At 41.6% G+C, this 16,318-nt stretch overlaps 1 protein-coding gene across 4 annotated transcripts in view; it reads right to left on the bottom strand.

Moving 5' to 3' along the window:
* kat6a (K(lysine) acetyltransferase 6A) overlaps window positions 1-13,398 on the bottom strand; it is a 37,292-nt gene extending 23,894 nt beyond the window's left edge. For 2 of the 4 annotated variants that reach the window (XM_014018647.1, XM_014018650.1), the window contains exons 1-2: window positions 13,191-13,398; window positions 10,217-11,778 (exon numbers count right to left, since the gene is read on the bottom strand). In XM_014018647.1, coding sequence (XP_013874101.1) covers window positions 10,217-10,945 — 729 coding nt within the window. In that variant the 5' untranslated portion in view covers window positions 10,946-11,778; window positions 13,191-13,398. Of the gene's footprint in view, window positions 1-10,216; window positions 11,779-12,698; window positions 12,886-13,190 lie in introns of those variants that run through there. The other 2 variants (XM_014018648.1, XM_014018649.1) reach the window with 2 other exon arrangements.
* Window positions 13,399-16,318: the final 2,920 nt, after the last annotated feature.

Here is a 16,318-nt window from a genome sequence, read left to right as displayed (position 1 = left end):
CGAACAAAAGTAAGAGAAATTTAGGATAATAATACGAACATGTTCTTGCATGAGGTCCATTGAGCGGACTCTGCCCGGTGGCATTAATCATATTAATCATCAAGTGCCAAAAAATAATCGATTGTTTTTCTGACGATTAATTGCACACGATACAATTTTGCCCAACTCTACTACCAACCTACATACATACATAAGCACAAACACACGTATCTTTTTTTGATACAGTGAAAAACAACCAGACCGCTGACATGGCTCTATGCTTAGGTATTTCCTGTCTGCGCAGCGTCACTAAAACTATTATGATCAAACAGATACCACTCGAMCAACCATCTCTCATCCCGAAACAGAAACACAAATAGAAACAAGCGGGAAATCAATATTGGACCATAACATCGGCCTAGTTTTACTTATTGGACCAATACGATACGCTTAAAAATGACCAGCCCTTACCAACATTGACGATAATATACATCCCTATGGAAAATTAAATATATGTGCATGGTCTTATCTAATTTTTAGGCATTTAAACCCTTAGAACAGAACAAAAATAATGTACTGGTTTTGACACCGACTTTTTAACACAATTTAAACCCTGATGCTATGTAATCTGCATGCATGACCTTAAAGCAAGCTTTTTAAGAACAGTGCTTGTGGCTACAGAATATTTATGTACATTTTAAATCTTTATACAACTTGGAAACAATGTTAGGCTTTTACACAACCAAAATCACAATGTTTTAAATGCACAGTTGCTTTTTAACAACAACAATATCACCAACATTGGAATTTGTTGACTTTATAAGGATTTCTGCAAGACAACAGTGCAGCTGCAGARAGCCAGGTACGCAGGTTGTCCTGGCAGGGAGGAGACAGGGACAAAAGTGTGATTTATTGGGTTCATTTCCTTCTGACTCAGGCTGCTTCCAACACCCCCTGACACCCCCTACCCACCCAACGCTGCACAGTGCCTGAGAAACAGAGAAACAAAAAGGAAAAGAGGGGAGATGAGAGGGGGAGTAAGAGGTAAACAAAGAGGGGAGGGCTGTAAAGAATAAGAGGTGAGGAGCGAGGTAGATAAGCAGAGATGTGTAGAGGCTTGGCAGTGGAAAAAAACAAATGCACAAGCAATGGTTTGTTTCTTAATGAAAAAAAACAAGTGTGATCCATTACTGGGGCGCTAATTAGAAAGAAAAACAAATCATTACCAATCCTCCGTATGATCAGAACACAAGAAAATAACTAGCTAGCTAAACAGAACTAAGCTGTGGCGCACAAAGCAAACCGACACAGGCACTGATGAGAAATGAAAGTCAAAAACAAGAAAGAGGAGGAGGAGGAGCAGAAAAAAGAGAGAGAAGGGACAAAAATAACAATCCAGAGGGCAAGAGAGGGAAGGAGATGGAAAGTGTTAAGAAAGAGAAAATCTGCAGCAGCAGTCCTCCAAGCCGCCTGCTGTATGACCAACAACTCAATCATTCCTGACGCTTAACCCCTTCCCCACCGGAGGAGGTCAACTGGGAGCACTTGCACTGCGAGCATTCGAGTAAACACAAGCTGGGAGCCGGCGAGCGTCGCCTTTCATGAACACGGGGCTACAGTGAGACTTCAGTGACTGGCTGCCACTGTAAATTAATCCCCAGCAGATACTAAAAAATGAAAAGCTAATCCTCCTTCTGTGACAGGGATATTGGAACTGCAAAACGCGATCTTCACAATTCTCCCGAGAGCTGTTCTTTCTCCCCTTTTTTCACCCCTCAGACTGCTCTCGTTGCCAGGAGCACTGCTTCACCACAGGGACACTCTAGAAATTTCTCCCAGCGGCTGATAGTTTAACTTCAGTGTCACGGCCGACATTTTACTTAAGGTGCACGCTGCACACACTGGCTTATTTTAGGCAGCACTCGAATGTTTTGGCATGACAGCTTTCCAAATGTTAGGGGGTTTTCAGGAACAAAAAATGTTTTTAAAACCACAAAGAAACGCCTTGTGGTGACTGCTGGCAACTAGCTGCTCTTGCTAGGACACCTTCAAACTGCGTTTCGGCTGCATATAAACCTGTCCTACAAGTAGGTTTCTTTATAAATACACACCCAACATAAAACGGCAACAACAGGTGTGAATGCAGTCTCAACCACCTGACACACCCACTTATGTTTTATAGATCCACAGAGCCAAACTGTCCTTAAATCCTGCAGGACTGTGCATCAGAATAAACATGTTTAGCCATTTTTAGTCTAAATAAACAGAGGCCACGTGTTACTTTATCTGTGACTCTGCATGTGGGGTTGAGAAGTTATAGAGACAACAGATTGTGGCCCAGTTTTCCTGTCCATGCTGACTTCTCTCTTTTTTTTTAGAGAAAAGACAGAAGAGTGGGACAGGAGGAGGGATGGAAAAAATGAAAAGCAAAAAGAGAAAAGCTTTGCTGTTGTCCTTGTCTCCTCCCAACTCAAGGTGCTCATTAACATGGAGTCTTTATCTTAGCCGTTCCCCTACCACCAACACTGTCCTTAAGGCAGCCCCCCACCTCCAACACAAATGCATTCATCATTGTTTCAGGGCACGTGAGCAGCACAGACAAGCTGCTTCATCTTCCAGTCGAAGCTGCAAAATCGGCTCTCGTTGACGTAACAAGAAATCACGTCATTTATCCCTCAGAGCAGCTTCGTCCTAACTCAACACAAAGGCTGGGCTGAACTTGTTCTCACAGGAGTATTTACAAAGAAGGAATGCAAGTTATMGGCTAATGGATTAGTCTAGTTGATTAATCTTATCAGTTGACTAACAATTAATTAACAAGYGGCAATTTTCTTAAAATCCTGAGTTTTCTCTTGAATCAACTAGGTTCTAAGGGCTAATTTTTTACAATACATTGAAATTTTTTTAAAAAGAAGCACAATCATCATTATATTTCAACAGTTTTATATGCCAGCTGTATTAAATACTTACAGAATAAACAAAAAATTGTGGATTTTTTACACTTTATCAAACTTGGACATGTATAAACTAGGGGTGCACCGACTGCAGTTTTTTTATCAGGTGAACGATTTTTAAAAAGTCTGACATGTCGATTCCATTTTTGTCCAATACTGATTTTTTTAAATAGTCAACACTGTTGTTATAAGGTCACAATRCACCTTCAATGTTCTAATCTTATTTTATTGAAAAAACATTGAACAATGACCTTGAAACAATATAAACTTGTTTTAACTGGACATTAGGTAGTGCTCACAGCAGAGTAAAAGGGAACAGTGGCTGATTTTCAGACCTTTATGGAGGTAGAGGAGAAGCATATAGAGTATTTTCCACTGATCCTATCTAAATATTGACCAATCGCCAATTTCCCAAAATTAAGGAAATCGGTGCCAACAAATCAGCCGGACGATTTATTGGTGCACCCCTAGTATAATTACTATACATTTTTGTCCCAAGAGAAGGATGAAACTGAYGGCAGTGTGTTTTCTCATTGCACATCTTGTATGTGACTGAAGTTCCCTGATCATTACACAATGCCACTCTGGGAGAGCGCTTTAGTTATTATAATGAAACATCTACACAGCTACTGTGATAAATGTAATTCAACAAGTATGAAAAATTAATGAGCTGAAACCCTGTAAATATAACCATTTTAAATTAAAGAATTTTAGGAGAGACATCGATAAGTGTAGTAAAAAAATAAAAATAAATAATTAAAGGACTTCCTGTATGATAAGTTTTTAAAACAAATATATCAGTCTTGAGAATCTAAATGTTGCAGGTTAAAATCTTCTTACAACTTCAACATTTCATTAGAGAACACTAAACTGTGTACTTTTACAAAGGTCAGGTACACTTCTCTTTACTTAAAAACTGCCCTGTGAGCAGGAAAAAGCTCTTGAATGTGTGATATTGGGTGGTGGTGGAGGGCGATGCGTGGGTAACCTCCATGTGTAGAAAGAAGTTCAGTGAAAATATTGTTTCTGCTTTATTTCCTGAGGCCTAAGTACACTGTGAGTGCTTCTCTTGCAAAGTCTGATGAATAGGAAGAGGAAGACAACAAGGAAGTTCTACACACAGCTTCTGAAACAGTCAARATGGTTGACTAAGAACATTTGTACATAGTGTAATATACTAATTAAATTAGTATTATTTAGAATATTTGCCATTTTTATTGTAAAGGCTGCAAACAACCAAAAATTTTGGCAAACAATCAGATTTTGTCAAGAGGTTGTCTGCTGGACAACATGTATATTTTCTTTGTCTACCTGATATTTTTTTTAGCATAACTCCTGTTTTACAAATATATCAACACAATTTACAAACTGATTAAAGTTGGAAGTTTCAACTTTTGACTTTAATTGAAACGGAGTTACAGAGAGGGCCTATCTTTCTGGTCTGTCTAAGCRGGATGTTATCAGTTAATCAATAATGCGACAATTGATGGTAAGTTGATTAAATGTTTGTGTCCATAGTGAAAGGTATGTGTTGGACGTTTGTTGAAAAGTAATCACACAGCAATGATGTCATTCTGCTTCAACTACTCTGTTTCCAGAATCTGGTTGCTGGTCATGCAACAAACAAGGATAGTTTTGAGCGTCGGTCATCAGTTGGCCATCAGAAAGTACGTCCATCTATACGACTCTTCCAGACACGTTTATAAAAGGTGGTCAAATGGCCAAAAAAACTCCTGGATGGAAATAGCACAAAGAAACCCATCTGCTGAACAGTGGGATGCTCTATCCATGACAGATCTGTGGCCAGTAGGCRGATGCAGGAGTGGAGACCCGGCAGCAAGAAACCCGAGCTGTGACGTGTACTGAAGCAGGAGCTCTGTGCCGTCTCTCCTGAGCTRTGAAAGTTGTGAAACAAACATCTCGTAGCCACAAGGCTGCAAGCAAACTGTTCGGCTTTGGATGTAGTATCAAACGGTCTTTACAAGTGTACTTCATGAAAAGAAACAATTTCGTAATCACAGAACCTGTAGCCTCTATGATGAGAAAACTTTAGACACCAAACAATTTGATTATGGTTCAGAAGAGTGAAGTGATTATAAAACTAATTGGTGCATCTGGTGCACTAACCTAAATAACTTATTTTACATGAATAAACATTGCTTTACACATTTTCATGCGTAATAAATGTCTCACAACAGCACACTGTATGTCAAAAACCCTTCTAATCAACTGACCATCAATTAGCACTGATGCTAACGCAGCTCTAAATACCACTATAGAAATCTAACGCAATAAGAATAGTGTTTATTACAAGAATAATAACACACTTGTTTTATTAAATCTCACTATTATTTACAGATATATATWTTCTTTAGAGTTCAGCAAAGAAAAGACGAAAAGATGTGAAAATACATTTTTGGTGCAACATTTTCAAGCTGCGGTAACTCTTGTAGGACACAGTCCTGTGCCCCAACTACTCTGCTGACCCTTAAAATGGCAGCACAGATTAACATGAACAAAATAAAGTTGTGACATTTTAAAAAATTAATAAATAATCGATGGATTTTTCTGTGTCTGTGTTTGCATTTAAAAACAGATTTTAACTTTTAACTCAGTCACTCATGAAAACCTTACTAAAGATATTCACATCCAACAGTGTAGAAACAATGATTAGCAAGTAATAAGAGAGCTGCGATGTCATTATTAAACAGTTATCAAAAAAGCCACAATCAGACTTCAAACAAGACTAAGCATAGAKTCTCTCAGACCTGAAGACACAATACTTTTTTTACACTGGCTGTAGTAAAACATTTTCATTCAAATAATATATGGGGAATAAAAGAAAAATAAGTTACAATAAATGTTTGGTATGGTAACAGATTGTGTGACGTGGATGTCCATGCATAACATAAAAACATCCCTCATTGATGGTCCTCTGCTTCGAAGGCAACAAATAGCTACCCATCAGCTCTTTTTCTCTTTCCTCCTCTGGGTGGAAACAAGTAAACAGACTGCATAAAACTGTGGCTCTACTCACTTTCCCCTTTAATTTCATAGATGAAAAAATACCTCCAAACACTGACTTTTAATACAGACGACACCATTTATAGATTTAGTCCAGGTACTGCACTAAGTTCCACCTTTACATTTCCAAACATGATGTCAGAACAATAAGAACTTGTTTTAAAATAAATTAAAAACTGTTCATTTTGCATAAATATTTAGTTAAAAATACATTCAAACCCCATCTCCAGGAGAAAAAAAAACAATCTTAGCTGGCTTACAAATTTACATCGTCCCAAAACACAAAACTAAAGAAATTAAAAAAAAAAAAAACGATTTTGTGACAGCTTAGTTGCAGTCAAGATGATTGATAAATGAAAAGTATCACAATATTTAACTGCTGAGGTCAAACATTCAGYACCTCGATTAGCTGATGAACTGACAGATGTTTCCTGTTTCTGCTGCTGCTGACTGTCAAACAAGAACTGAAGCACTGACACACAAACACAGAAAAAGTTTCAAAAAGTAGCAGCCCTTAAATAATCACACACACACACACACACACACACACACACACACACACGCACTCACGCACGCACAAATATAACAAATTCATATAATAACACATCACATTCCCAGAATTATTGTGGATTAGAATTACTGAGAAATCTTTATTCACCAACCACACAATCTCATCCTGAGGCTACATAACATGATGCAGTAAAAATGAGGGATGGGGAAAAACAGGTCACAATCAAAACATTCTAATTATTGTGTGTTTGGCAGTTGTTGTACTCTAAGTGGGAAGTCTGGAAACAACAGGACAAAGACTATAACCTCAGAGACAGGTGGCATGGCTTACCGCAGCTAACGTTACCTTTTTTTTTATATAAATTAATAAAATACCAATTTAAGCCAAACCTGTTATGAAGGTCAGTGGGACATTCTAAAAGGAAACCCACCACAACATTAGTGTACAAAACAGCAACACAAAGCCTCGTGTGTGGCTATGAAGTCACATTTTCACACGTCCTCACCGTGACACTGCCTAACTACACTGAGAACTCTGGTTCACCCCGCTCCAGCTGTTAGGGAGAGGGCAACTGGCGGGCAGAAAGATTGCCTTTATCTATTATGATTGGATGAACAACAYAAATACACACACAGACAGAGACCAAACAAAAAAAGCGCCACGATAAGTCCAGCCCACCTAATGGCCGTAGCTCCATCCTGCTAACGGGCGCTCAGGGATGCAATGCCACCTATACATCCATGACCCCTGGTTGACTTCACTCACCCATTTGCCTCCCCCTCTGTGACCTGGCAATGACACTCTATTAGGGGGAGAGGAGGGAGATAGTGAGCCAGAAATAGGGTCTAGGATCCTTTTTGAATAGAGCACCCTGATGCAACCATCAGTGTGTTGAGTACACAAATCTCCCTGCAAATGGGGTCAAAGCTAGTGCTTAGCCATTTGTTTTGATTTTCCTTCCCCCACCCATCTCTCTGTCTTCACTCACTCTCCCCCTTTTCTTTAGGAAATCATAACTGTTAGCAATCATGCAGGGCAATGTGGCAATGATGCACTGATAGAAAAGAAAACAGCAAGCAAGCGGAGCGGGGTGATTATGCAACAGCAATCTCTGCCTTTCCTTTCCTGCACAGTTTTATCTCTTTGACACATATGCCCCATCACACCAGCTAAAACTAACATGCACCAAGGGCAGCAGTGCACAAAACACACAAGACAAAGACGTAAGTGTGCTCCGTGTTCTGGAGCGACGGGGAAAAAAGCAAGAAACAAACCAAAAATAAAAGCTGTGTGACCATGAAATGTAGTAGCTTATTTATGTCCAAGCTAACCTGAAGTCTACAAAAAACCTCGCCGACCATGTTCACGGGGTTTGTTTATCACTGATGCCATGAAATATTTCATTAACGCAACACGCTGCTCTTTAAAGCTGCACCATTCCCACTGAAGTTCACTTTCCGAAAACCATTTACAAATTCAATACGAACTCCTATTCTGATCAGGAAGTAACACAATAAAAGGAACCACTTATCTGATGGACCCTTACGGAGGCACTTTTTATTTGCCTTTGAGACAGTGCAGCAGGTCAATCAGTCGCTAAGTCAGAGGAGGAAGCTGACCTTTGTTTAGTTTTTGTAGGTGGACCATCTGCAGCCAAGCAGGTCACTGTGTTAGGCAGAGTCCACGTGACTCGCAGCTCTCTAGGCTAATCCTGCTCTGTGTTTACATGCATAAGCATCTTTACAGAGACCTATGACTCACACCCCCCCCTAAAAAACCCCAGACAGTGCTTTCAGTTAGTCAAAACAATTGTTGGGACCAGCTTTGTGTGCTCCAGTTGTAATGGGAGTTACTGTGTACCAAGCTTCTTGGCTACATCGGCAGTGCTTTATGAATGGTTTTGTAAAAGGAAAGGTGATTTTAAACGTCTACAGGATGCTGATGCCCAAACTTACGATTTTGTGGAACAGTATGACCTAAAAAGTGTGTGTGCGAGTTGTGTAYACATGTCTCTTAACCTTACAACTGGAGGTTAGCAGACGGCTGCTCTCTCTGATCAGGTTACAGAGGTGGGTGTGTTTCCTCTCTCCTCTGTCGCCTACATGTCTGCCTCCCCCCCTCTTGTTCTGTCTCTGTCCCGTCCCTCTCCCTCTTTCTGGTTTCAGAGGGCTGAAGCTTGCATCATCCAGGCCTCGCCCTCTGGCTCCGCTACACACCACCTCTTTCTCTTGCACTTGTCTGCGTTACTTCCTTTCCCCGGCTTTCCTTCTTCCTTCCCTCCTCCCATCTGCTGACAGCTCCCGACGAGGAGCAATCCTGCAGCTGGTCCACACACTCCCCGCAGGAGGCTGGGAGCCATATGACTTTCTCCCCCTGACCTCCTTTTCCTCCTCCTCTTGTGTTTCTGAAAATTGGCCCACAAGCTACCCACCCCGCATCCCTTCAACACAACACAAACCAAAACAACAGCAAACACGTCTAAGAGTCTATCACCCAAACAACCACATAACAGCAATGTAGCAGAAGCTTGAAGGGGATGCCATATCTTTGTAATATTTTGGAGACTACACACTTTTGCACTTCCTGCAAGGTTCATGCAGGTTTCAGTGAGTTAAATCTTTTTTAAAAGACCTTTTAAAGACTATTAAGAACGACRTTTAAGACCAAACGCATTAACATAAACATTCCCAGAAATTTTAACATAAAAACCTTTTATTGATATCATTTTAGCTATTAAARAATGTTTAATTTTAACACAAGAACAACATTACTTTAAYGAAACATTCATTTCTATGAGACCATATCAACTGCTGTGGACTGCTTCCAACAGAGTGCAAAACTCACCATATCCAGTCAAATCTCATTGAAAATACGCTTTCCCATGTTTATGTTTGTTTGATTTACCAAATTTCCCTCTGGGATCAATAAAGTATTTTTGAATTGAATTGAATTAAATTAAACAACAGTGGACATGACTGAACTTCTTGGTTTTTTGGGTGGGTGAAGAAGCCACTGTATGTGAGGGGTTATAGCAGCAAGGAGGTCAAAAACATGGAAGTAAACTGTACCATTTTTTGCCTGCAGTTATCAYAGGATTTGTAGTTTAACCATGTATCATGACCAGTAGCAAACTTAGCACTCATAAAGACAGATCACATCAACCTCTGATTACTCTGCTTTACTCTGTTTATTTATGCAGCCAACACGGGAATGATCAAAAGTAAAAAAAAATAATAAGACATGAATTTATTTAATTTAAGACCTTGATGAAAATCTTTAGGCCTAAAATACAGATTTTCAAATTTTAGACATTTTTAGACTTTTTATGACCCTGCACGAACCCTGCTCCTGTCACAAACATTCATTTAAAAATAAACAAACACACACACACTACAACCTATATATCTCAAAACTCAAGACATTCTGTCCAGTCCGAGTCACTATAAAGTAGTCCAAACAGTCTCATAAAAGACTGATCAACTCAAACAAGTGTAGAAAATGCAGAGGCAATGTTTCAGGTCTTCTGTTGTGTGTTTCACAAGCCAAGCTCTGTTGTTCCAAACACTTATCTGAGAAGCACATCAGACGCTACGCTCGTGTGTAAAAACACCCCCAGTTGTTCCTGCCMTTTCAAGCATTTCCGTCTCAGCGCCTTTACTCGTTTAATATCAGCTTAACCTCAAACATAGTTATCACCAACACCCAGCTGCCTCTCCATGTTTTTAGTGTAAGTACACGGTGACATTACCTTGTCTTTTTCGTGTGGAAGCAATCGGACGGGTGGCAGCGACTCCAGGGACACGGTCCCGGTCCCGTCATCCTGGGTGCTGCTGCGGCTGACTAGTTGAAAGAGCGGACCCTGCTTGGCCACGCGTCCGTGGGCCACGGCCCTCTTCAGGGCCACTCTCAGCTGCTGGTGGAAGAGGCCGGGCCCCGCAGAGCCGCTGCTCGACAGGTAGGCTGCCACGTCAGCCTGACACTTGAGAAAGCGCTCGATGTTCTTTAAGCTGGAACCGCCGGGCTCGTGAAGCCCCTCCAACGCCCGCTTGATCAGTTTGTTCCAATCGAGACCCGGTTTCTTTCCTGAATGCGAGTGAGAGGCGTCACCGCTACTGRTGATGTTGCTGCTGCTGCCGCCGCCGCTCGCTGCTCCTCCGCCGCCGCCTCCTCCTGTTGCCGATGCACTTCCTCCACCTCCACCTCCAGAGCTAGCACCACCTTTAGTCTTTGGCACAGCCACGCGCCCAGGGTTATCTGGGTCCTTGTAGGAGTTGAGACCCTTGTTGGTGACCTTAAGGATAGTACCATCCTTGACACTGAGGTCCAGCTGCTCCAGAACCGTCTTGCGGTCAAGACCATGGGACATGGAGACGGCATTGGAAATCCTCTCCTCTGACGGCCTCTGCTTCTGCTTCTTGATTTTCTTGATGGCCTCCAGGATCCATTGGGTGTAGACTGGGTTTGCCAGCTTCACCATAGCTGTGGCCTCAGTGGGTGCAGGAGCCCGGAGGCTCTACTGCGAGGACCGCACACGCAAAAAATAAAATAAAATAAAAAAAATGAAATGTTCGTGTGAGCCAAGGAAACACCTGGCCTGCGCCGTAGCGCCGCCGCCGCCACCTCTACTCCCTCTGCCTGCTTTCTATCCCTTGTCCTGGGGCCGCACAGAGAGTCCCTCAGAAGCCGAGTATGAGCAGCACGGAAATGAGCAGCTGATCATAGCACTGTCCCCCCTGAGCCAAGCCCCTACCCAGTAAGATCAAATCCACCCACCACCCGCTCCCAGCCAGGTAAAAGTGCCTGGCATAAAGCAGGGGAGGGAGAAAAAGAAGTAGCAGGTCTCTTATAAGTTAAAATCCCACAGCGAACCCAGAGTAGAGCTGATCTTGAAGAGAACAGGACCTTTCAAAAGAAAAAAGGTGTTTCACTCTAAGAGCTTTTTTAGGAGGGGAATAAATAAATAAAATATAATAAAAAAAACAAAGGAGGAAAGATTACATTTCGCCCAAAACAACGGTGCAGCTGCTACCACTCAAAATGTGGCCAGTTCTTAGTGTGAGTTGTGAGGCACGATCAAAATCTCCAGACCAAAAAGTTAGTGTTGTGTTTAAAAAATTTTAAAAAAGTGAAGAAAATACAGCAAATATATCCACATCCACGTTGTCTTAACTCCACTTGTTCTCTTCTCCCCTTTATTCCTCTTCCAGCAGTGAGGGCTTCTCAGCTTTGGGTTGGAACAGATTTCTCACCCCAGGGAGCACTGAGGGCTGATCGCCTTCATCTCCACTGCACCTCAGCAGCTGACGAGAACTGTACACAAAGACAAACAACAAAAACAGGACACTGTTTTTAAAAAGACCATATGGAAATGTTACAAGAAGAAAAAACAGGTCCAAAACGTTTAACTTGTATAAGAACTGTCCATGAAGACTAAAGCAGGAAAAGGTACAGCTTTTAAAACCACATCTATGCACCAGGAAGTGCTTGAATTAAAAAATAAATAAATAAACAATCCCATGCTTTCACTTTGACACCTCTTCTGTTTACACATGCATCTAAAACACAAAAAACTGAGCAGTCTGATACATGTGCACTTGCTTATCTTCTTTGTAAAAAGCTATAAAATTCAGACAATACACAAATAATACAAACACAACCACAATGAGCATAAACAATCATTGCATATGAATAAATCTTTAGGCAAACACTGGAAAATGCACTGATATCTTAAGTCATTATACAAATAATGAACTCTAAAGAAAACAAAATATACAATCCTAAAAGCTGCACAACTAGGTTGACAACCTGGACAGCTGGGTCGCTAAAACGTAAACATGATGTAGTCAATAGGCTATATACTGTTAGCAAACATTAGCTGCGAGGCTAGCTACGAGAATCATAAAAAGCCTTTTCGCGTAAATGTGCTGCTTCAAGCCGTGCTGTTTACTTTTACTAACACACTGTTAGACAGCCACTGATCCAACAACAAGAGTTCCCGCTAACTGGTRTTATTTTGGGAAGCTAGTGTTGTAGCCGAAGAGCTAATGTTACGATCCTGTTACTAACATTACTCGAAACGTAAACAGCATGTAACGAGAGGTTAGCCAGCACCTCCGGCACACAAAAAAAGACAACATTCCCYCTTCAGAGCACATTTCTGACTAAGCTTACCATCTGACCGCAGGAAACACAGCGAATAATCTCATCGTGAATGTCATTCAGATACTAACGTGAGATCGCGGCCTTGGCGAAGGCACAATGCAACTTGCAGACGGCCATCTCGGCTAGCGGGCAAGTGCAACATCGAAGCGATCTCAGCGGTGGATTCTGCAGCGTTCCGCGGCCTAGGCGCTCAGCCCGGGCGCAGAGCCTCTCTCTGCCAGCAGACTCATCCCTGCGAGCGGTCCCCCCACCTCGCCGACTTCCTCCCTTCACCCTCCCGTGTCGCTTCAGCCCTACGGTGCGGTGCAAACAAGGCCGCCAGAGCGGAGCAGCTAGGCCTTCGCTTACCCCCCTCCCCTTCCCCTCCACCCACCTCCGCTATCACCATCCCTCCGTACCCCTCTCTCCCGCTACCTCTCGCGGTTCTCCAGAAAGCCAGAGCTGGTCCGGTTCTGGTGGCCGAGAGGGGGGAAGCTCGGGTAAAGCGCGCCCGAGTAAAAAAAAAACAAACAAATAAATAAATCCCTTTCACCCTCCGTCCGGCCTCCGCCGCTACTCACCGGAATTTCGTGTCGAGCCGCCGCCGGGAGGGTGCCAGAACCGTGCGAAACGAAGACAACAACAAGGCTAAAAATGCAGCCAGGGACCAGGGGCTCTAGAGCCGACGCCATCTTTGAGTGAAACAGGAGCACGGCTGGTGGGGGAGGGGGGAACACCGAGCCGTCAGGCAGGGCCCAGGGACCGTCTGCATGGTGCCAGGCGAAGATCCAGGGGAAGAAACGTTCACTGCAAGGCGCGGGGGCGGYGTGCTGTTGCTATGAGAGGGGTGTGGATATCGCTTGAGCACATGAAATGGAAGAAAGGGACAGATGGTGGTGGAGGAAGAGGGGGGGAATAAGAAAAAAAAGATAGGTGTTCACGCGTTTTTCTGCTCTGCCTGAGCTACAGAGGAGGGAGCTGAAGGGAGCGTCTGCATTTTCCCCACTTCTAGAATTAGTAAAATAAATAAAATAAAAAGCCAATGAGCATGCCTTAACATTAGAGGGTATTTAAAGATCAAAGTGAGACAGTCTTTCCTGCTGCAGTCTGTTGTTAAAGCTGAGTGTTTTTTTTTTAACTGAAGATGGAAACTGAGCCACACAGACTCAGTCCCCAGGGCTGATCAGATGTTGCAGTGTGCAGCTATGTGTGCATTACAGTAAATGATGGAGCTTATTATCTGCCCATACAGAGTTGTTTGCTGATGCATTGTTCATCAGAGTGAAAACAGGTTATCTTTTACACAACAAAAAATATGCAAGACTTTTTCAGCTGGTCCATTAAGGTACATTTAATTTAATGACAACAATAAAACACTCACTGTTCTCATAATTTATACCTGGAGGAAGGAATAAAAAAATTAAATGTAACTTCAAACTGATGACAGATGAACATCACATAATGTGAAGGAATGATAATAATCCTTATACACCTGAATCCGCTTTAAATCTAAATGTAATGTTTTACTTTGACAGCACCAAAATGATGGACACTTAAGTTCTTATGTGCTGCAAACTGAAACCCACATGATTTATGGATATTTTAAGCAGATTCTTCTACGCTCCCGCTTGGACTAAAGCAGATTTCGCTGCTTCACTTACATAATTATAACACAGGAGCTCTTGTTTAGGGAATCTGGAAGTGATCTTCATTTTCTATTACAGTGTAATGCCAAAAGCTCCCTGGATGGAAATTAAATTATCTGGGGCTTTTGTGTAAAATGATGTGTGCAGCAGTCCTCTGAGACAGATGATAGTGTCTTACAGGGAGCAATTAGACRTGATGTTTTCCCATGTTAGAGGTGTCTTGTGAGAGGGTGAAACACTGTCAGCACAGCAGTGATCAAATAAAACCAGTAAGGTCGCACTTTACTCACTGTTTGTCTAGCGCTGCTTCGGGGACAGATAAATTACATTGCAACGACAGGACACTAATTATAATTAACGGCAGTGTTATTACAGAGATAAATAGTGTGAAGCGGTAACACTTGAACAGCTATTAGAGCACCTCCCGAGGACTCATGTTACATTAGTGTACAGTGTAGGCCAGCCAACAGATGGACAATACTCTGGAGGAACGTGCACCGTGACTGTCGTTCCTGAAAATGAATAAATAATGGTGTGCATGGTGATCCACAGCAGAGGCCGTGCTGACAGTTACACAACAACAGGCACAAGAAAAGCAGGGAGGGCTGTGGATAGAGGAGTAAACACGTTTCACTAGAAGTTTCATAAGATCARTGATTTACAGACTGACCAACAAGGCTTGAGATGTTCAAGTTCCTGTTCCACGTCTCAACCCGAGTCAACGTTTCATGAATATAAATATATTTGAGCTTATATTTGAAAAAATAATCGAATGCACAAGTTATTTAAGCGTATCGCAAATTAAACAAAGACAAAAAGTTAAAGCTWGGAAACTTTCGTAATTTTTTTTTGTAAAACATTTCCTCATTTTAGATTTCAGACCAACAAAATGTTTCAAAAAATGTTACAAAGAAAAGAMAGAAACGAAGGATGAGTGGGTCGTAATAAACTCTACATCACGATTGAAAATTACTTTTTTGTGCCATGTGGAGCTAAACTATAAATGTATCTAGTCATTTACAGTCCACAATATTGTCAAAAGATTTACTTAAATATGCACTGGGTATTTACAGTACTTTGGGCATACTCAAGACGTACTTGGTAAGTAGGGAGAACGGGGTTCACAGTTGCTMAATCTTTTCTCCTAGAAAGCGCTGTTACAAAACTTTTGTGTGTGACTTTCCRAAATAGTTGTCACAGACTACCTACGTTTTTATTTTAGCAGTGTGACATCTTTCAATGAGATGAGAGGACTTATTGTGTTTTTCACATCATAATGTAACTTTTGATTATTTTTGTGATCRTTTTGAATTTCCTTTAAACAAYGGATTTAAAATTAAACACTTATTGGCATTTRAAAGTAAAAAGGCAGAGCTGTAGTYAGATAACATGTGCTTGTTAGCACAACTGCTAGCAAAACATTCCTGTGGTTGTCACATGACCAGCTATGACCAGACAGCACCTGAAGTGATGCTCAGGGCAGTCTGTACCATGAAACTGCTGCACAAATCTATCTGAAGTACAGCAAAGGACTTTAATATCAGTTACCAAACACTGGTAAGATACAAACCAGAAGTCCATCAGAGGTTTCTGGGGATGAAACTGGTCCATTGGTGCCTGTGAGAAACACCAGGACAGCCTGTTTACATCTGTCAGACCTGTGATGCAGACAATGACTGAATACAATGGACAGGCCCTGTTCTGTTCAGATGAAGACAACTTGAATCTGTTTTTATTCTAATTTTTCACAAGTCCTATCAGTTTATGGTAAATAAGATGTTGTTACTAGGGGTGCAACAATACATGTACCCGTATTGAACCGTATCGAACAGTGCTGTATCAAACAATACAGATTTTAAAATTTTATTTCATCAACTTGTCTTCTGAAGATGCTCTGTGTTAAAGGATCAGTGGATCTGTGTTCGACTACTCCACCCAGGCTGCATTTTTGAACACAGATCCACTGAGAAACTTGCTGTTTCAGCAACATTTAATTAAAAACTGTACTTTTGAGGTTAAACAAATGTTCATAATTAATGTAAATTAGGTGTGTGTGTGTGTGT

The sequence above is a fragment of the Austrofundulus limnaeus genome, unplaced genomic scaffold, assembly GCF_001266775.1.
Source record: "Austrofundulus limnaeus strain Quisiro unplaced genomic scaffold, Austrofundulus_limnaeus-1.0 Scaffold198, whole genome shotgun sequence".
Classification (NCBI taxonomy): domain Eukaryota; kingdom Metazoa; phylum Chordata; class Actinopteri; order Cyprinodontiformes; family Rivulidae; genus Austrofundulus; species Austrofundulus limnaeus.
This window is presented reverse-complemented; position numbering and strand designations above follow the sequence as displayed.